The sequence below is a fragment of the Pleurodeles waltl genome, chromosome 3_1 (genome assembly GCF_031143425.1).
Source record: "Pleurodeles waltl isolate 20211129_DDA chromosome 3_1, aPleWal1.hap1.20221129, whole genome shotgun sequence".
Taxonomy (NCBI): domain Eukaryota; kingdom Metazoa; phylum Chordata; class Amphibia; order Caudata; family Salamandridae; genus Pleurodeles; species Pleurodeles waltl.
In genome coordinates this window covers 484415141-484436767 of record NC_090440.1, presented here as the reverse complement: position 1 = coordinate 484436767, position 21627 = coordinate 484415141, and the positions used below count along the sequence as shown (strand labels likewise).

The window sequence follows — 21627 nt, the reverse complement described above, 5'->3', positions numbered from 1 at the left end:
ATACATATTGTTGTTATGTATGGGGAAACACGACTCCCAACTAGTTTTATTCCTTTGAGGAGTCAGACAAAATGGCCCTGTTACATGACATTGTCGCTTTGGATAGTACGAATTCCCATAGGCATAGATTGATGCCAACGGCCCTTATGGTGGCTAAGATCTGCATATTGCACCACTGGTGTACAGCACAGGTGCCCACAAATCAAGAGTGGCTAGCTAAGCTTTTGTAGTTTGACGAAGTACGAAAGTCACATTTACAAGGTTCAAGATCAAATCCAGGCTTTTGATGAGGTTTGGAGTCCTTTCCTGAGTCTATGTGAACTTTAACTGTCTTCCTTTTGCAAGGCACTACTTCTTTTATTTAATTCAAATGGTATAGTGTTTAGAGTGCTTCCATTTGGGTTTAGAGCCTGGGACGATATCCTTTGGGCATGTGGCATTATATGTTTGTTTGTGGGGAGCACGTTTTGTGTGGGCTACAGTTACCTCGGCTATTGTTTAATCTGTGATGGTTAATCTTGATGGCTCTTTAGTGCCTTATTGGGATTTATGTTTTTTCTCATCTTTCTTATGCTCCTTTTTTTTTTTCCTTTTGGGGATTTTATTTAGTGTAGTATTTTTGTTGAAGTGAGTAACTTTGTGGAGTACTTTGTTTTTATTACAGTTGTTTTTCGTTTATTATGAAAATCACAACAAAGAAATGTTAAAAAAAAAAAAAAAAGCTCCAGGCCCAAGACACACCAAGCAATTGTAAACCTAGCCATCCCGAGTCAGAAGTTGGGGTTGTACACTCTAGCCACATTTGCCTGTCAGGTAATCCACACTGCCCATAAACGATACATTTGTTTAATCCACAGCCTGGATTTCTGGATTTTGCCCTGTAACAATCTGCAGTTGCTCACAGCATCCGGCCTGGCAGTCCAGGTTCAGAAACATCCGACACCCCACGAGCAACACGCAGAGCAATTGGGCCAGGAGTAATCGTAGTTAAAGGATGTTTAAAAGGTGTAACTTGCACGACACAGTTTGAACCATTTGCCAGATACCAGAAATTGTGTCTATGGGACGATGCAGGTAGACAGTTGTGTAAACATTTATTGTCCTACTGAAACACCTTCCGGTGTCTGACAAATGGGTTAAAGTGTGTTGTTCAAGTTGCATCTTTTTGGACATTGTTTTCTTTAACCCAGGTTCAGAAACAGGCTACAGGTTCTTATGCAGTCTGATTTATGCTTAAGCAGACCACATAAGGACTTGCAACCAGACCGAAAGCTGTGACCCCAGCCTCATTCCATCATCACCTCATCCGAAGAGATGCCCCGTTCCTACAAATAGCTACGCAGCGCTCCAGAAATCACCCAAAGAGGTACCTGTCTTGGAAGGGGGCAGCTTTCGGTCCGGCTGCCCCGATAGCGATCACAGCACACAACAAATTGCACTGTGCGGTCTCCATCAGTCAATGCAGCACCTGGCTCCCCATGCACAGGGAACCAACAGCATGTTGTAGTGACATATCACAGCAGTGCTAGCTTTTCCAGTATTGGTATAAAGGGACCATCCTGGTAATAAGGCCTAACAAGCCCTCCCAGAATCTCCTCCGAGGGATGACTGTGTCAGTCCCCCTACACGATACCGATCAATAGCACGCTGACTTCCAAACTCTGTACAGCTTACAGATCCGCTGAGACTTAAAAAAACGCCCTAACCCCACATTCCATATAGGGGGCAAAACACGTGTTGACTGCAAAACATCAAAACTACAAACTTTGAAACTGGACAAAGGCTGCCTTAGAAGACCACAACTTGATTTAAAAAAAAAAAAAAAAAACATTTACAACAACGATTAACTGTACTATGTCTTGTCACTCCAAGACACTATTGTAGTTCATACCAACCCACTGGTGGTCATGTCCTATTTATATATGTCCACAAACAATGTATTTTTGGAGCTTTAGCCTTATACATGGGCATGTTAGACCGTGATATTCAGTAGTTAATCTGTCATTGGTGATAGACAAATATTAAAACTTAACTTCTGTATCAAAAATATGCAAGATCTCTCATACACACACGTTTTCTCTCTCTCTCCCTCCCTCACAAGATAAACAAGGCTAGATTGATTTTCCAATCCTCCTTCCAATAGGAAAGTCACTCTTGTGTTATGTGAATACGTAAAAACCTCTCACAACGTGGGCATGGTTCCTGCTTCTTAACCTCAGTCAATGTCTCTGCCACACATGGTATATTTGTGCAGACCGCATGCACGCTCCTGGGTAAAATATCTCGGATGTGTGCATAGAGGCTTTGTGTGAACAGCAACTGCTTATTAATAGAGTGACAGCAGAGACCCCAGCCTCGCAGAGTCCAGAAAAGTGTACTCATACGTCACTCACTACTACTGAGAGAACAGCGACAATGCACTTATTCTCCAGCACAAGAAGAGAGTGGTAAAATTAATTAACCAACTGTATACTTTTCTCCACCTTCTTGAGATTATATCTGTGAGATGGTTCCTCTATTGAAGCCTAGCTTACCTTAATGTGTACGTTTTTGCTATGTACATTCTCTGCTAAGTAAACCATAAACATACACAAAGCTCACCGCTCCAAAACACACATTAGGCTGATCTTTCCCACTCTCTCGTGTACAACATTACAGCAGAGCCACCACACCTTTGCCAACCACAATCCTTCTACTCCTTTAACAAAACTATCATTCACAAATGTAAGATACTTGCATGTGCACAGCACCTTACCTTAGCCATTTAGCTTGCAAGATGACACTTGCCAACAATACGACACAAATATTACACAAAATCAACGTTCACAATGACATCACAGTGTGTGAATGTCACCTACACTCTCACCTACCCAGCAAAGGGCCGGAACCGCAGAGCTTGTACCACATTCCATTAGACCACGGACAACCGCTTGCTGTTAAGAGAAGGTGCAACTGCTAATATCCTACAGCGTTCACACTGATACTCAAACTGGAGGACCACAAAGTAAACCAGTAGGAACCATCACCAAGCATTACACCGAACATACTCAGGACAGACATGACTACCTACCTTCCCTCTCGACAATGTGGCAGCCCAGAGATTTGCTGACATGCCCCGCTGGATGGCAGTGCTAGTAACAAAAATGTGCCATAACAATTCTGAGCAACATAACCTAGAGCAAGAGGATGGCAGTTCGTCATAGCTATTCTGCTGTGGTAGGGTCTTGACCATCAGAACGGTGAGTAGTTTTAATCGGCAGGATTTGAACCTGCACAGAGCTGCGTCTGATTGAGAAATACTCACTAACCACATAGATATTTTCACAATGATGGAGTTTGATACTAAGCGCTATGTAAATATTAATCGCAGAGTTGGTTTCTAAGAGCTAAGAGTGGCCGCACAGAGGCACCATAATGGCCAGGTGGTTTATAGCACCTTGCAAGGCATGATTTTCTTTCAAATTGTGACTAACGTGGGAACCCCTGACTACAAACCTGTTCTTCAACCATTAGAACTTAGCTTACAGTCCTTCAGGCATTCCTCCCTTTATAACCTGTTACACAGCCAGTGAACGCTGTCAAAAGCCAACAGAGTTTTCTGTGACATGGCAGCAATCATTCTTTGCAGCCCTACAAAGCTAATTGGAGACATTCTAATTTTAAATTGTTTTTTCACAAAGCTTTTCACAGTGGATGGGTGTTATTACTGGCTCGTGAATGTGAGAGCCGAAACAAGTAGAATGCTTAACCAGTGGCATGGTCTAAAAAAATGGTAGAACTATTACAGCACAAAAGGGTGATGGACGGAGTGATGAAACAGTTCAAACACTCACCCCAGTCACAGATCTGAGTTAAATTCATTGTTCTTTTGCTCACCATGCCAAATGCAAATCAGTCTTGACTCTGCAAAATAATGATGGACTGAACCCAGATCTGTGACTGGTGGTGAGTGTTTGAAAAGTCTCAACACTCCATTTTATTTTGTGATGTTAATATGGTAGAACTACCCATGCAAAGAAGCATTGGCAAAGCCAAAAGGTCTGGGTTTACTGTGCTAACACATACCGCATTCGCACATTAGAGTGAGGCAAATAAAGCAAGATCGGGCAAAGAGGGATATACTTGTAAAGTAGTCTGCCAAGGAGTCCCATATAAGAACTGGAGTGGAGGGGGAAGGGTATACGGAAACAGCCAATATTATTAGGTGACAGATGATTATTACATTGTGATAAATGAGGACGTGGTTGCCAATGTCCCTGCATATAGCGTTAAGAGCGTGGTTGAGGAAAACCAATGGTTGAAAAAGGCAGACCCAAAACCCACTCTATGGCAATAGGTCAGTTGACAGGTTCCCAGTCAAGACTCAGACCTAAAAATGGAATACGTTAGATGCACAATCTCTGCACAGCTACTTACATATACGGGCTTTCAGTCAGCCCACTTCATCCACAGGTCTTTAATTTTTCTTCCACCCAACAGCATACAGCTTGGTGACTTGGTCAGCCCATTTCGGCTGTTGACTAATTTCACTGAGTGGTGGCATTCGGTTCTTTCACAATGAGCACATACATACACAATTTAGTTCCCTACAGTACCAGGGGTTACTATGGCAATGTGTGATTTAAATATCTATATTTTTTTGGTGCGGGCCTGCAGCTCACCCTACAGTGAGGTTTTACAAAAGCCATGACAAAACAAAATAAACATTAGCAAACTAAAAAGTTATTTTTGCTAGATCAGACCTATTAGCTTTGCCAATGCTTGTCTCCAAATGAACCTTCAGAAATGGCCTCTCTGTAGCCCCTAATAGTTCATCGCTTGGAGTGCGTGCTTCACGGGAACTTACTCGTTCCCTGATTTTGATTTGACTCTGCTGCGGTCTGCCTAATTTCAAGGGTAAACCATGCTTCTGTAGCCTGCCCAAATTCATGCCAGCACTTTCCAGCATCACCTGGTCTCTGATTGTATGCTTGCAGAGTGCGTACTGCCCACTTGCTGATCTCACTTGAAGCAATATCCGCTTCCATGGCCTCCACGGAAACTGCTAACAATTCCATTGATGAACTCTGGGGTACCAGCTATTATAATGAGAACATATAAGCCCATTGCCTAAGTTTAATCTCCTTAGTCTAGTACTTTTTTATCCCGTTTATAATTGCAGTTTTATCTTTCAAATGTATCTTTTGTTTTTCATCAGATCCACCTCACTACACTTTTAGCAGCAAATCATGCTTTTCTCACCATGTGAGAACTATCAGACTGCTGTCCTCCCGTAGGGAAAACAAGGTCGGGCTAGGATGTAAACTTTCATGCCTTCTGATCCTGGGTCACAGGACGACAGTAGGCACAGTGCTAGCCGATACACAACAGTTGGAAACTGGAAAATATGGGCAGTTTTTTTTTTTTAAGTGTATCTGTATACCAAGATTGTATTGTCATTTACCACCCAGTGTCCCAGAAACCCTTTCTTGGACCTGCGATGACTGAGAGAAGTCACCAATAGACTCTGACATGAATGCGGGTTACTAAGAACAAGACAGTCTGAAACACAGTCGATGACCACTCGTCCAGAGCCTCTCTGCACTCATGCTCTAGACTTCCATCTTATCATTTTCTCAGGGACCTATTCATAGTGCCTCGATTACCCTATAAACCCATTGTCTTGCAACTCAAGAGATCCCATCTTCCTGTTTTTTGTGACTACAGCGTGTGGGCCAAAGTGTGCGAAGAAGACACAGCTTGAGTCTTCATGGCATAGGACATGTGACCAAGTTTCCAAGATGTCGAGTCTGCTCCCAACAGATTCCTCCTTGGACCAATTGGTGCATTCCAAGTCAGATCTCTTTATATCCTTGTGCCCCCTGCCAGGAGCATCTAGAGGGTTTGCAGTAGACATTATCAAAAAATTATCAACCTTACTTGCTACAAAACCTAGGCACTATGAAATTATCCTCACTTACTGCAGGAACCTGGCCTTCATTATGAGAGGCCTGTTTTTTTGGCTGTTTTCTGGCATAAAAACATCTAACTTTCCTCAGTCGGAATTTATCTGGTCTAATTAATAACTTAACTCGCCACTAAAACACATCTTGGTAATTTTAGCATGTCAGACTGTGGGAGTGCGGTCTTGGCCCCAAAACTCCTAATTGAAATATGCTCAGTAATGACAGGAGTTATCACACATATACCAATCAACCAGGCCACTCTTCATGAGGGTTCCACTGGAAAATCATTGAGTTAAACCAGGAGTTTCCTGGGAGGTAAACATAGCTCCCCAGCTGTCAGTGGGTAGGTCTTGAACACTGGAGCTAGTCTTGTGCATACACAGAAGTCAGCACAGTTGAGTTGCAGAATCCGTGTCAGGTAGACAAACCAATCATTAAGGGCCACGTGTACAAAGCGTTTTACTGTTCGCAACAAGAAAAAAGCATTTTGCAATGCTCAAACCAAACTTTGCGATTCGGTAATCCCTACCGTATCGCAGAAAGGCTTAGCGAGTCTCAGTTAAGAAGGGGCGTTCCCTTCCTAATTGCGAGTCACAGTGTGATGTATGATTGTTTTGTGACCATGAATGCGGTCACAAAACAATCACTGTTGGCACCAATTTCAAACTGGTGCTAACCCATTCGCATACAGGAAGGGGTCCCCAGAGGACCCCTTCCCCTTTGTGAATGTATGCGTACCCGGGCCACTGCCTGCTCTGAAAAACATGAAAAGAAAACTTTTCATTTTTGTTTTTGAAATGCATTCCGTTTTCCTTTAAGGAAAACGGGCTGCATTTAAAAAAAAAAAAAGAAAAAAAAACTGCTTTATTTAAAAGCAGTCACAGACATGGTGGTCTGCTGTCCCCAGCACGCCACCATCCCTGTGAGTGTGGCAATTCCCAATAGGGTCGCAAATTGCGACTTAACTCATAAATATTAATGAGGTGGGTCATTTGTGATCGCAGAGATTCGCTAATTGCGAGTCACAGTAACAAAGAGTCGGAGATCAGGCCCTAAACCTCATGCTCGGCACATTCGCAGTGTTACCGACAGCATGAAGCCCACATTATCACCAGTCGCCGTGCAGCAAATCCACCTGATGCGTGGACTCCACTGGTGCCATTCACACTGTGTGTGTAAGATCTGGTCTGGGAAGGAACGAGAATAGCTCAGATATGGACCTGCAGGAGTTAAAGTAGCAGTGTGTGAACTACATTAAAGTAACCTGATAAACATGTCTGACGTGGCAACCGTTGTTAAAATATTTTTTTTAAGTTAAAATAATTTGATTATGCCACGGAATGCAGGTTGGCTTTGTTGTTTGTGCTGCAGAATTAATGTAGTTAACAATGGTGCAGCAAAGGACAAAGAGAACCCCCCCCCCCCTCCTGCTATCAGCCCCCACCTCCTCCCCACCCTTCCAAACACACACGCCCACCACCTCCCACTACTACCACAACTTCCTTCTACACAGTTGCCTTTGATATCGCATATCTTCTTAGCCTTAAAGAAACCGCGGGGGCAGAGGTCAGCATGCACCGCTCTCGTTGACTTGAGATCGGGCGTTCATTGTTCTTGCTCTTGGAATAGGAGATCACGTAGTGAATAACCGTTGGCGGAAGTTACTTTGGACTCTGCTGGTTGTTCTTTCGGCATAGATACACTCTGCACTTTTGTGCGGCAAGATTTTGTGCACTGAGGTGACGTCAGGGCTTCAAAATGCAGCTTCATCTTCCGCTTCCACAGGACAACAGTGTCGGTAAACTGTACTAATGTAGAAAGAGCTGGCTCTAACGTTTTAATGCGAAATACTCAAGTATTATTATAAAAGGTATTATTAATAGAACAATTACCCTATTTACGTTAATGCTTTTTTCTGATGTCCTGCAGCCTTCTGGCTCTGTCCATAACGGAACATCAACTCCTGTTTTATCAACCTTGTTGGGATGAGGGGCTTGTGACTTGCTGCTTGTAGCCACATTTCTACAGGAGATGCGTTTTCCGATCAGCTATCATAAACGTTATTTTTATTAGAAGAGCTTTGAAGGCAGTGTAGCCTTGAATTAAACGATGACTCCTTACGGAGAATTGGAGGACAGATGTAGTGTGAACCCATTTATTCAGAGCCCAATCAGATTTGGAAACATCAAGAAAGGAGCCCTGATGGCACTCGTAGTAGGGAATAGTTCAGACCACAAGTGGTGGATCTATTTGCCAACCATTCCCATGATTTAAATAGCTATTGCCACAGAGTGGCAATGTCTTTTTAAACAAGGGCCGGGCTTCTTGCCAAAAACAAAAACGGTGTTTATTCGAATGAGTTCCATGACTCTTGGTGGATATGATGACTATTTTTTATGTTATTTTATTTTTTTACCGTTTTCCTCTCACAGTCACATACAGTTCTGACTCCCTGTTCACTTGCAATATGCCTGTGGGTTTTTACTCTTGAGAATACCAAGGCCTGTTTTGAATGTTCGACATTTTTGCAACCCCTCACATCAAACATTGAATACTGATTTGTGTACTGTGTGACACCACTAGTGGAAGAAGAAGTGCTGTCTTAAAATATGCTAAGAAGGAAAGAGTGATTGACTCGTTGACCTGACAGTTGTTTACTGGCCTTTAGGGATTTTGTAGGTTTCCCGACTCCTTACATCCCTGAGACTGAAAACTAATGACTGTGTACAAAACAAGTATTCGGATCCAAGGAATCATTTTCACCGTGAGTAGTATGTGATCAAGATCCAAAGTTTAGAATTTTAGGACTAGACCTACAAAGCCATTTTGTGATTATAAACCCTGCGATTCTGGATCACCATTAGAAGGGGCTTTCCTTCATAACTGGAAGTCACCATACCAGGGATCCTTAGTCCATATAATTTTTGAACCCTCCCAGGCCGTGGTGCACAAAATGTTCTCATGAGCATCTAAACTATTTGCTGCAGCAAGAAATAATGCACCTAGATTTTGTGCCTTATGTCGAAGTGTTGGAAGATGTAATTTGCTTCTATCTTTCCTTTAAAACCTATTGATCCTTCAACCTCATATTTGTAGAGCAGCTGTAAAATGAATCATTAAAGCACTTTAAAAAAATAATTTTTGTATGAGAGGGGACTCCAATTCCTCTTGAAAAGGTTGGTCTTGCTCGGTGCACTTTCTCACTCGGTGCATTGTGGGGCTGTTATAAAAAAATATTTTCTAGGGCTGCTGTTCTCTATGGTTCAAATGCTTGTCAGTGATGCCAAAGTGTATGGAGAAGTCATGCAGGACACTAAGGCCCTGATGAGCAAGTTACTTACCTTCGGTAATGCTTTTTCTGGTGGATACATTAGCTACCTGTGGATTCCTCACCTAATGAATTCTCCCCCATGCGTAGCATTCGACGGAAACTTCTCTCTAGCTCTGCACGTCGGCGAGGACGTCACAGTTGCCCGACTCCACGCGGCTCCGTGTGACGTCATCGTGGCAATAAGAGGCCCTCGCCGGCGTGCTGACGTCAGTTTACGCCATTTTTGACGTGCCTTTGAAACATATAGGAAACATCGACAATCTAAACACTTCATGATCGTAAATAATAAAAACTTTATAGAGAACCTTCATATGAAAACTTCTATAAAGCTACTTAAAGAGAGCATACCATCATGAACAGTTTGCAAACTTGGAAATAACCTGAATTGCAACTATGAACATATATACATATATAGAAACATAGAAATTAAGGCACTGAAGTGCACACCCAAGGCGATCCTGGTATGACCAGACAGACAACGGGGACGTGGGAGGGACCGTGAGGAATCCACAGGTAGCTAATGTATCCACCATAAAAAGCGTTACCGAAGGTAAGTAACTTGCTCTTCTGATGGATACAACTACCTGTGGATTCCTCACCTAATGAATAGAGTCCCAAAGCATTACCACCTCGGAGGAGGGTGTCCGTCTGGTCACACCAGGAACTCCTGCAGCACAGACCGCGCAAAATGACCATCCGTCCGCACCTCCGAATCCAGACAATAATGCTTTACAAAGGTGTGGAGAGAGGACTAAGTCGCGGCCTTACAGATGTCCGCCACCGGAACACCTCTGGCCAAAGCCGACGAGGTCGACTTGGCCCTGGTGGAATGGGCTCTGATCCCCTCAGGAGGATCCTTCTTCGCCAATGAGTAACATATTTTAATACAAAGAACGACCCACCTGGAGAGCGTTCTCTTGTGGACTGCCTTCCCCTTCCTCTTCCCCACGGATCCGATAAAGAGTTGTTCATCCAACTGGAACTCTCTCTTCCTGTCGATATAAAAGCTGAGAGCCCTCTTAGGGTCCAGACAATGGAGTCTTTCCTCCTCCTTAGATGGGTGCGGAGGAGGTTAGAACGACGAGAGAGTTATGGATTGTCCCAGGTGAAACGGAGACACTACCTTGGGGAGGAAAGCCGCCTTGGTCCTCAAAACCACCTTGTCCTTATGAAAAGTCGTAAATGGCCGATGAACAGAAAGGGCCTGTAGTTCACTAACACGTCTAGCCAACGTAATGGCTGTCAGAAACAAAGTTTTGAAAAACAAATACCTCAAGGGACAAGAATGAAGAGGTGCAAAGGGAGGGCCCATCAAAAAAGTCAACACCAGATTCAAGTCCCACTGTGGCATGATAAAAGGAGTGGGAGGAAACCTATTAGTAAGCCGCTTCAAAAATCATAAAACCAAAAGAGATTTGGATAAAGAGGGTTGATCTGGAAGACATAAGAAGGCCGAAAGGGCTGAAAGATAGCCTTTAACAGTGGCCACAGCACAACCACGCTGAGCCAACGATAAGGCGAATAACAATATATCTGAAAGATGGACACTTAAGGGATTCATTTTCTGCTCTCCACACCAACTAACAAATTTAGCCCACCTACTAGCATAGATCGATTTGGTGGAGTGTCGCCTGGCCGTTAAAAGAACGTCCACCACCTCTGGTGGGAGAGAAAAAGCACTCAGGTTGCCCGCTCAATCTCCAGGTATGAAGGTGTAGCCTCTGGAGGTGGGGGCGTAAAACCTGCCCCTGCGACTGCAAGAGGAGGTCTGCCCTGAGAGGGAGACGGTGCGGAGGGCACAGAGAGAGTTGGAGAAGGTCTGCATACCATACCCTTCGTGGCCAATCCAGAGCTATTAGAATGACTTGGGCCCAGTCTAGGCAAATCTTCCTCAAAACCCGAGGAATCAAGGGTATGGGGGGAAACGTGTAAAGCAACTGGTTGCACCAGGACATCTGAAACGCATCCCCCAATGCTCCTTGCATCGGATACTGAAGGCTGCAGAACGACGGACAGTGCGCGTTCTCCCAAGTGGCAAACCGGTCTATCTGGGGAAAACCCCACATCCGAAAGATGTGAAGAATCAGATCCGGATGCAGACGCCCGTCGTGGTCGTCGTGAGTCTTTCCGCCCGTACGTTTTGAACCCCGGCCAGATGGTTTGCTACCAGGCAAAGCCGATGGTCCGAGCTCAGGACCAGAGTCGCAGAGCCTCTCTGCAAAGAAGGTACGACCCTACACCCCCCTGCTTGTTGATATACCACATAGCGGTCGTGTTGTCCATTAGGATCAGAACCGACTGACCGCGAAGGGAAGGGAGGAAGGCCTTGAGGGCCAAACGAATCGCCCGCAGATCCAGCAGATTGATATGAAACCTCTGCTCTACTGAAGACCAACGACCCTTGATCTCCAGATGAGCTCCCCACCCTAAGGTGGAGGCATCCGTTATCACTGTGGTCACCGGAGTTGGCAGCGAAAACGGCTTTCCTTGCGAAAGGTTGCTGTCCGCAGCCCACCATCGGAGATCCGCCGCAGTGTCTCTGGAGATCTTTATCGACTCTCTGAGGTCTCCCCTGTGTTGAAACCACTGCCTGCGAGGCACCACTGAAGAGCCCTCATATGCCAGCGTGCATGAGTGACCAACAGAATGCAAGAAGCGAACAGGCCGAGCAGACGAAGGACCTTGAGGACTGGAACTACCGCTCCTTCTTGAAACATTGGAACCAACGCTTGAATGTCCTGTATCCGCTGTGGCAGAGGAAAGGCCTGATTCAATGTTGTGTCCAGTACTGCCCCTATAAACAGGAGGCGTTGAGAGGGCTCTAGGAGAGACTTGGGCACATTTATTGAAAAACCCAGACTGAACAACAATTGGGTTGTCAGCTGCAGATGACGCAACACAAGCCCCGAAGACTCAGCTTTGATCAACCAATCGTCCAAGTAAGGGAATACTGCTACCCCCTTCCTCCTGAGGTGTGCTGCAACAACCGCCATCACCTTCGTGAAGACCTGAGGTGCGGAAGTAAGACCAAAAGGAAGGACCGCAAACTGATAGTGCTGCGACCCTACCACAAACCGGAGATACTTCCTGTGCGACTTGAGAATGGGAATGTGAAAATAAGCGTCCTGCAAGTCGACTGACACCATCCAATCCTCCTTGTTCCACGCCAAAAGCACCTGTGCTAGAGTCAGCATTTTGAATTTCTCCTGTTTGAGGAACCAATTCAAAACCCTCAGGTCCAAAATAGATCTCAGCCGACCATCCTTTTTGGGGATCAGAAAGTACCTGGAATAGCACCCCCGACCCCTCTCCTGCTCCGGAACCAACTCTACTGCGCCCTTCAACAATAGAGAGAAAACCTACTGTTCCAGCAACAGGAGATGATCTTCTGAACAAAAGGAAGGACGGGGAGGGAAGGGAGGAGGAATCTCCTGAAAGGGAAGAGCATAACCTTTTCTTACCACACTGATGACCCAGGAATCTGATGTTATGGACTCCCACATGGGAAGAAAAAGAGAAAGCCTCCCCCTACCAGAGACACATGGGAGACGATGGCAAGAGGACTAGGGCTGCTTTCCTTGTGGCAATCCTCAAGAAGAAGAGGAAGGGTGCTGCTGCTGGGTGGCCCCTCTTGTGCGGACTCTACCCCGCCCCCTAAGTGATCGATAAGGGAGGCTCGAAGACTGCTGCCCCGGCTGCTGAGACCTCCCACGAAAGGAAGCCCCTCTACCAAAAACTCGCAGCCGCCTGAATGACCGAAACGAGGTGGAAGCAGCCTGCAGACCCAGAGACCTAGCAGTGGCCCTACATTCTTTAAAGCGCTCTAGCGCAGAGTCCGCTCTAGATCAGAATAGTTTTGCCCCATCAAAAGGCAAATCCAATAGCATGGCCTGGACGTCAGAAGAAAAACCAGAAGTGCGTAACCACGCATGATGCCTGGTGGCAACGGAAGTCCCCATGGCTCTTGCAACAGAGTCCGTGGTATCCAGCCCTGACTGAATAACTTACGTAGCCGCCGCCTGAGCGTCCGTAAGAAGGCTACACAAGTCCTGGGGCATGTCCGGAAGAACAGTCTTTGCCGCATCCATGATAGCATGTATATACCTGCCAAGAATACAAGTAGCATTGGCAGATTTTAGCGCCATGCTACACGACGAAAACACCTTCTTGGCCGATTGATCCATTCGCTTGGATTCCCGGACCAATGGGACTCCCGGAAACGAACCAGGGGCCGACCTCGAAGAGCAGGATGCCTGCACTACCAGACTCTCTGGTGAAGGGTGCTTTGACAAAAACTCTGGGTCCCCTGGCGCAGACCTATAACGCCTTGCCACTGACCTACTAACAGCCGAAGAGGTGACAGGCTTCTTCCACACCTCTTTGATTGGTTCCATAAGAGCCTCATTAAAAGGTAAAAGAGGATCCGCCATGGCTGTAGCAGGGTGCAAAACTTCCGTCAACAAGTTGGTCTTAACCTGAGCTGTAGGTAAGGGAAGTTCCAAAAAAGTTGCAGCCTTCCTAATCACTGAATGGAAAGTGGCTGCCTCCTCCGTATATTCTCCTGGGGAGGCCAGATCCCATTCTGGAGAAGTGTCAAGTCCACTTGCAGTATCCAGTCCTGGGAATTCACTCTGGGGATCAGTGATCTCCCCTTCTTCAAGGAATTGTTGGCGATATTCCCTTTCTTCCAGCAACCCGAGGGCCTTTTGCCGAGACCTCAACTTGGCCTCCAGCCCCGGCGTCGACATGGAGTGCAACGACGTCAGTGAATGGCGCCGGGAATGCATCATGATAAGATCCCCGGATCCACCCGACGCCGCAGATGGATCCATCGGCACCATGGACAAGGCTTCTGCATCCGACGACGCCATCTGGCCTCTAGGCTCCATCTCCTCCGACAACGGCGTCGAAGGTCTCTCCCTCGACGTCGAGGGCTGCGCCGCCGGCAGAGGTGCTTGACCAGAGTCTCCAGCCGGACAGAACGGCATAAACGGCGTCGGCCTGTATGGAGCCAGAACGCCGAGATTGAATGCCAGGGCACCGGTGGGGCCAGCCGGCGCACCACCTCCCGGAGCCATATTTTGGAATATGGCAAACATGGCATTCAGAAATGCCGCCGGATCCGTACCCGGAGCCGGGAACTAGGATAACCTTGCGGTACCGGCGCCGGGCTCGACTCTTGTGCACCTGGATGCGCCGGAGAAGCCAGATGACTTTGAGGCTCCACGACCTCAAAAACTGACGGTGCCGGGGACGTCTGCGGTGTCAGTGGCTGTGGGGACACCGTCGGACTCCCTTCCCAAGACTTGCGGCGCCGAGTCGACAGAGACCTCGACTCCGACCGACACCGAGAGTCACGATGACGTTGCTTCTTGTGAGACGACTTTCCCGAAGACGATCCATGGTGCTGCTTCCTCTCCTTCTTTGACTTAGCTAAAAATAGCTTAGCCTTGCGCTCCTTCAAAGCCTTCGGATTCATCTTCTGACAGGAGCCGCATTCCTGGACGTCGTGATCTGAACGGAGGCACCAAAGGCAGTCGTTGTGAGGATCAGTCACCGACATCTGACCTCCACACTCCCTGCAGGGCTTGAAACCCGATTTCTTTGGAGCCGACATCGAGAAAAAACAAAGTATCCCTTTTGAAGAGCGAACGCTACAGGTAGCCAGAAAAGTAACCGTTATCGAAGGCACGGAATAAAAGGGAACTGACGTCAGCACGCCGGCGAGGGCCTCTTATTGCCACGATGACGTCACACGGAGCTGCGTGGAGTCGAGCAATTGTGACGTCCTCGCCGACGTGCAGAGCTAGAGAGAAGTTTCCTTCTAATGTTACGCATGGGGGAGAATTCATTAGGTGAGGAATCCACAGGTAGTTGTATCCATCAGAATTATACTTTTTGACGCAAACCTGCGTTAGCGCAGGTTTGCGTCAAAAAGTTTACCGCTGGCTAGCGCCATTCCTGGATGCCAGCCGGGTGTCATATTTAAGGAATGATGCTAGCCGGCAGTAAGGCCCGGTTAGCGTCAAAATAAATGACACTAACTGGGTGGGGGAGGCGTAGGGGAAACAGGAGGTTGTGCGTCAAAGAAGGACGCTAGTCAGGTTAGAGTCAGAAAAATGATTCAAATCTGACTAGCGTCATTTTTTGACGCACAGCCCCCATGGACATGACTCCTGTCTTAGTAAAGACAGGAGTCATGCCCCCCTGCCCAATGCTTTTAGTAATTTATGAGAAGATAAAAAACATTATCAAATACAATTTTTACTGTAACTTTTATTCTGAGGTTTAATGACAATATTTTCCTGTTGTAACTTTTGGAACGAGGATGCAGGCAGCGTGCATGCGCTGTCACCATGAGGACATACTTGTGTGTTTTACCAAAAACTCTACTAAAAAGGGGCTTTTTTACCTCACCCATTACTAACCATTTGTTTCTACAATAATCACCCTTCTGCTCTCAACACGTCACTTACTGCATCACTTCTCACTACTCTTCTGGAGCATGGACCAACTAGAGATTGAGTAAACTTTAGTAGTGTCTCTCCGCTCATGCTGTGCTTAAGGTACTAATTTTTTTTTCTTTTTGACATTTTTATCAGGGCAAACGCGATCTGACCTCCCACCACCAGTCTTGCTGCCTTCCTTGTGTCTCCACCCCCACCCGCTGCTCTCTCCCTCCTACCTAAACCAAACCTGTTCTCTATTATTTTAATCCACTCGCTAGGTTTATTTTTGCATTTTTTATAAAGCTGGAACACGACCCGTGTGCTTTTACATGAGCACCAGTAACAATACACAAGGTCGCAGCCATGTTTCTAGGAACAGGATATTAAAGTGATTTGTCAGAATTGCAGGAAGTTGAGCCGGCGCTGAGGCTTGCATGGCTAAAAACATTGACAAAGCCTATAGATCTCGCATCTGCGAGACCTTTTGGCTTTACCAGTGCTTGCGTTTTTCTTTTTATCCTGTGCATTTGAAGAGTGATGCGCTTTTTATCAATCTTTAGGAGTCTTTAAAATACCCAGCATTCAATGTCGTAGCCTTTTTACTAGAATTTGAAAACTGCTCTGTTAACCACAATCAGCTTATCGACAGCCAGCATTCAATGTCGTAGCCTTTTTACTAGAATTTGAAAACTGCTCTGTTAACCACAATCAGCTTATCGACAGCCAAGGCCAGGTGAATCAAAAGACAAAATGAAGCTGTATGATAGTTTGTGACATGCCTATGTTTCTCTTGGTAACAGTATTTTGTGTTCCTCTTTCTACAGTGAGTTATGAGTGCAAGATTTTGAGGTGTAACTCTGAGTTCCTGGCAGCGACTTCAGGTTCCCATCACGTGGTATCTAAGGACTCCCCTGAGTTTTGCACAGCCTTGCGTGCTTACGCCCACTGCACCCGGCGCACCGCCCGCACTTGCCGAGGTGACCTTGCCTACCACTCTGCTGTCCATGGCATAGATGACCTTATGAGCCAGAACAACTGTTCCAAGGATGGCCCGACGTCCCAGCCGCGCCTTCGAACTTTACCTCCGGGGGACAGTCAGGAGCGGTCTGACAGTCCAGAGATCTGCCACTATGAGAAGAGTTTTCACAAGCATTCTGCTCCTCCCAACTACACCCACTGTGGACTTTTCGGGGATCCGCACCTCAGGACTTTCAGTGACAGCTTTCAGACATGCAAAGTGCAGGGCGCCTGGCCCCTGATAGACAATAGGTACTTGAATGTACAAGTTACCAACTCCCCAGTTCTACCTGGATCAACAGCCACAGCAACAACCAAGGTAAATGCAGTATCCATTTGTTTAAACATATGACAGCTAGAGAAATAGGTTTGAAAACATATGTCTTCTATTGCTGGAATAGCAGTGTGGCATTAGAGGGTGCTCCCAGCCACGTGATAATATATAAAATATTAATAGACTGAACTAGTGAAAGGGGAACTTCATGTTTTCTTTCACTTTACATTTTCCTTTAAGTGTAATGTCCCCGCAAGCCATCGGTTTCACATTCTTTTTAGGAGAAGCTGTATGCCTCGAGATGTAATATAGCCTGGTGTTATCAGAGATGCTGTATGTGGAACCAGAATACACAAGTTGTAATCCTGGCTTCTCCACTGGGTCAGACTGTGATAAAAATGTGCTTTATCTCTGTGGCAGACACAAGGAAAGAACTCTAAATGTAGTTTGTAAAATGGCATAACAGAAAGTGTCAGTAAACTAATATGTTTTTGCCTACCTCTTTTATTTGCCATTCTCTATAGTACTTCATCTCCTCTCGGGTCATCAAAAATAAATAAATTCTGAACATGTGCAACTAGTTCGACACCCAAAAAAGTTTTTATTTGACTGGCATTTCCTGTTTTAGTGAGGTGTTTAGGGGAGGGGGTGGAGATGTAGTCAGTACAGTTTTTACCCCTACCTGGAACACAACTGTAAAGTCTTTGAGCCGCTGTTTGTACTTTAGGAAATTGCATCATGGCTCCAAATACCTCCAGAAAGAGACATAATATATGGTGACAAATCTCTGCTTTCTTCCGTGCGGCCTCTTTAAAAGATGTTTGAATAGTCATATGTGTATAGACAGTTGAAATGATCTACCTAATCAATTTGTCGTGACTTCCTATCATTTTCAAGATGTATTTAGCATCTGTCTTCACTTCAGCTTTACACTACACTCTAGTTTAACATCCAATCCATCAAGGAGATTCTAAGTCATGTTTCATGACTCCTTCCAAGAAGATACGAATTCATACTTTGCGACCAAAAATCTTGAAATACCCATATGTTAAGAGAAAAGCTATACAGATTTAGCAGTTTCGGATCATAAATTGCAACGCTATCTTTCTAGTCCTACAAATCTCAGAGTCTCCGATACTGGAACTACCACTTATTTTACAGAGACATTCCAGTTTTAAAAAAAATCTGTTTAAATATCTCTTGGGTCTCTCAACTGTACATCATTGGGCATCAGGCAACAGTAGCAGCAAAGATAAATAATGTCATAAAAAACTAACATAACTTTCGATAAAATGTTTCCACATTATTTGTGATATAACAGTCACACAAATAGGTGCCCTCCGGCACCAGAGAATAACACCAGCCAATGGCATAAATTATCACTCAGAGGTAATCTTTAAGTGAGTTAGTGCAGTCAGTTGTTGTCAAACCTAATTATAGGATTTGTTTTCAGAACAAACAGATTTTGGCATCGAAATCTAACTTTTGCCGTTCTTAAAAAATAAAAATAAAAAAAAGTTTTACCTCAAACACCAACAAGTTTGTCGCTGTCTGAAAGTACTCGCATTTTGCTCCCAAAGAAATACCAGTTTTTCATTTTGGTGAAACATACACAAGTCCCCTGAACAATTCCTGGTTACTCTCTCTAATAATTCTCCTAAACCAGGTTTAGCTTGTAGTAGATATCAATTTGCCCACTGAATCAGTTTGCCACTTTCATCATATACTACTTCCCCACAGAGTATGCCTCACATGCCCAAATATTACCATCTCATGACAGGAATGCCCACCACGAAGCATTGGTAGCCCCAAGGAGGCAGAGATTCTCCAGTGCCAGGGATTCCAGTCAGAGGTAAGGGTGGCCACCATTTGTCATTGGAATGGATTGGTATCAGGGACTTTTATGCCAGTGCCATCACTATGCCATTATTGTCCTAAGTATACCTGCTGCTGCTGTGCCTGAGATGGCTATCATTATGTCAAGCATTCCCACCTAATTTCATTATATCAGATAGACACCACGGTGCCCCAGATGGGCCATCTTCATGTTAAGGATGTCCACAAAATGACATAGTGCAGTTGCAATTGATAGATATAATGATACTGGAATAACACCCAGTATGAATGGGATTGCCAGCATTATGCCACAGATAGCCACCAACCTCCCAAGGGAGCTAACAAATGCCATGGCTAACATTTTTCAGTGATTGCAAAAACCGTTATGGTGTTGATAACCAGAACTGTGCTGCATATGGACCTCTTTGTGCAATCCATGCCAACCATAATGCCAAGAACCCCTCTCCCCCGGGTGCGTCATAGGCTGCAATATGCCGAGGGTGAGTACAATAAAGCCAAGTGAGCACCGTGAACCAGTAAACCCCCTTTATTGCATTGATGGCAATCACTGGTCCCAATATTCTAGGGATTTCCACAGTATTACAAAGGCAGAATTATGCCAGGAGTAGACACCAGAATAGCCACAATTTGCTGAAGGGCGTCACAGTATGCCAGCATTATTGTTATGAAGGATTATAATGATTGGCCACCAGTAAGTACTTTACTAACGCGTCTCATGACCTTTGAATCACAGTGTATATTTGTGTTGAGCAGTTAACTCAATGAGCCATCTTACAGGCTTGTAACATGGGTGGCTTACATTATGCCAAGTTGGGCACAATATGTAAAGGATGCACATAATATGCCAAGTCCACCATAATTCCAAGGTGGCCCCTATATTTTACTACCATTATGCCAAGGCCTCCATATTGCCCTCCCCTAATGCCAATAAGCAAACATGTAAGTAGAACTCAAACATGCCTACATGCAGGCGCACTCATAATTCATGCATATTTGTGTGCATGCACACAACCTTGGCACATGCCCACTTGCCTGAAAATCAGTTACTTTTGATGGTGGCATAGCATTGCTTCCCTTAGACATAAAAGAACAGAAAAAAGGTCATCAAACCATGGACAGATAGATGGGGGGGCATTGGTATGATGCCTTGCTATTAAGCCACCTGGCATGGTGATAGACCTATCCAGAGCTCAAGAGACAGATTTGCTGCCTATACCTGTCTGCTTCAAGAATATCTGTGGGGAGGGTACCGAAAAGCACAGGCAGCAATGCCAGTTACATGGTCATGGTCCCAGCCAGTCCTGAACCTCGTCTTTATAGGGCTTAAACAATCGAGAGGAGGAGGAGGAGGAGGTTGGTACCGGTGGGTTGGGATGAGCTCCTCTCATGGGGGGAGTGGTGTGTGTGTTAGGCAACTGCACTCATGCTGCCATTCTTGGTTGGGAGCAGGAAACCAGCTTTGCTCCTACATTCCTCCTCTGCTGCTGGAACCATGGCCCAAACACTCTTATAGCGACGGCAACAGGTTTGTTGAGATGAATCCACTTTACCGTGTAACATAGTTGTACATTTTGCCAGGAAGACTATATCCGAAGAAGTATGTAGTGCTTTGTGGAATTCCAGCAACAAGGGAGCCTACTTCGATGTCTTCTGGTAATCAGTTGCCAAGTCTGGGTGCAAAGCATGGGGACGATTGATTATAGACTGTTTACCCAGTTAGTTTCAGATCTGTCCTTTCAGCGTAGGACTCAGGCACATTGGACGCAGGTCACAGCGTTGCCTTGTACACCACGTATCAATGAGTGAGAGCTAGATAGGCGGTTCATTCACCCAACAAACCGCCCCCACCCCTCCTCCCACTGGCATGTATGGCATCTTTCAGGGTATGGTATGCTAGACATTGCCCCTGGTGGTGGCCGCAGACCTCTCTCAGGGCCTCGAACATTCAGAGTTGTGATTCATGGTCGTCAGTGTATGTGGGAATCAGGCTTGACTACTGGACTTAACGTATTTTTGCACGTATCTGTCCTGTGCCCTCCTATGTCTTGGTTGGATCCTTTTGTTTAGCTGGCCATCTGCAGTGGTTTGCTCTGTATGTAGAGGCTAAAACATACGTGGGAACGAAGGTGTACATATAGATAGATGCATGTGCCGCCTTGTTTTTGCGACTCAGTATGTCTTAATTCCTCCCCTACCGAGGAGGGTGAAATGCGATGGATGTCAGCCATATAGGATGAAGCATTTATGTTTTTGCTGAAGTAATTTCTTCCCAGTAGACATGAATAATGGTTTTAATGCTACCTAGATCAGGGCTTTGATCTGTGTGCATCTTTTTGGACTGGAACTTTACTCCATTACGAGCTCCCATTACTGCAAGGGCATTAGAGATATTGTGCTAAAGATAGTGTCCGATGCATTAGTGCAAGGAAGATAGATGAACCACAGCCCTGGCTCTTAAGTAAATCAGATGGAAAAAAGCAGGGCCTGAGTAACGCAACAGGGCTGGGTATCGAGTGTCAGGCTGTGGGATGAGAGATGCTGCGCAGTAAAGATGATATGACCATCAAGCTAGAAATGTAGCCATAGCCCACTTTGCAAGATCACTGACGCTGCACATTTCGGCAGCCGACATTTAACTGGAGGGTACAGCAACTCTTCTCAAAATGCAGTAGCTTTTATTTCCGGCAGAGCTGCAAGTGTTTGAGAGGATTAACCTCAGTTTGAAGCCAAAGAATGCACGTGAGGCCAGTGGAC

The 21627-nt window shown here is 45.6% G+C and overlaps 1 protein-coding gene across 3 annotated transcripts in view; it reads left to right on the top strand.

Annotated features, from left to right (window-relative positions):
• RGMA (repulsive guidance molecule BMP co-receptor a) overlaps nt 1–21627 on the top strand; it is a 121468-nt gene that overhangs the window by 86873 nt on the left and 12968 nt on the right. For all 3 annotated transcript variants that reach the window (XM_069222754.1, XM_069222753.1, XM_069222755.1), the window contains exon 3: nt 16550–17061. In XM_069222754.1, the coding sequence (XP_069078855.1) occupies nt 16550–17061 (512 nt within the window). The remainder of the gene's footprint in view (nt 1–16549; nt 17062–21627) is intronic.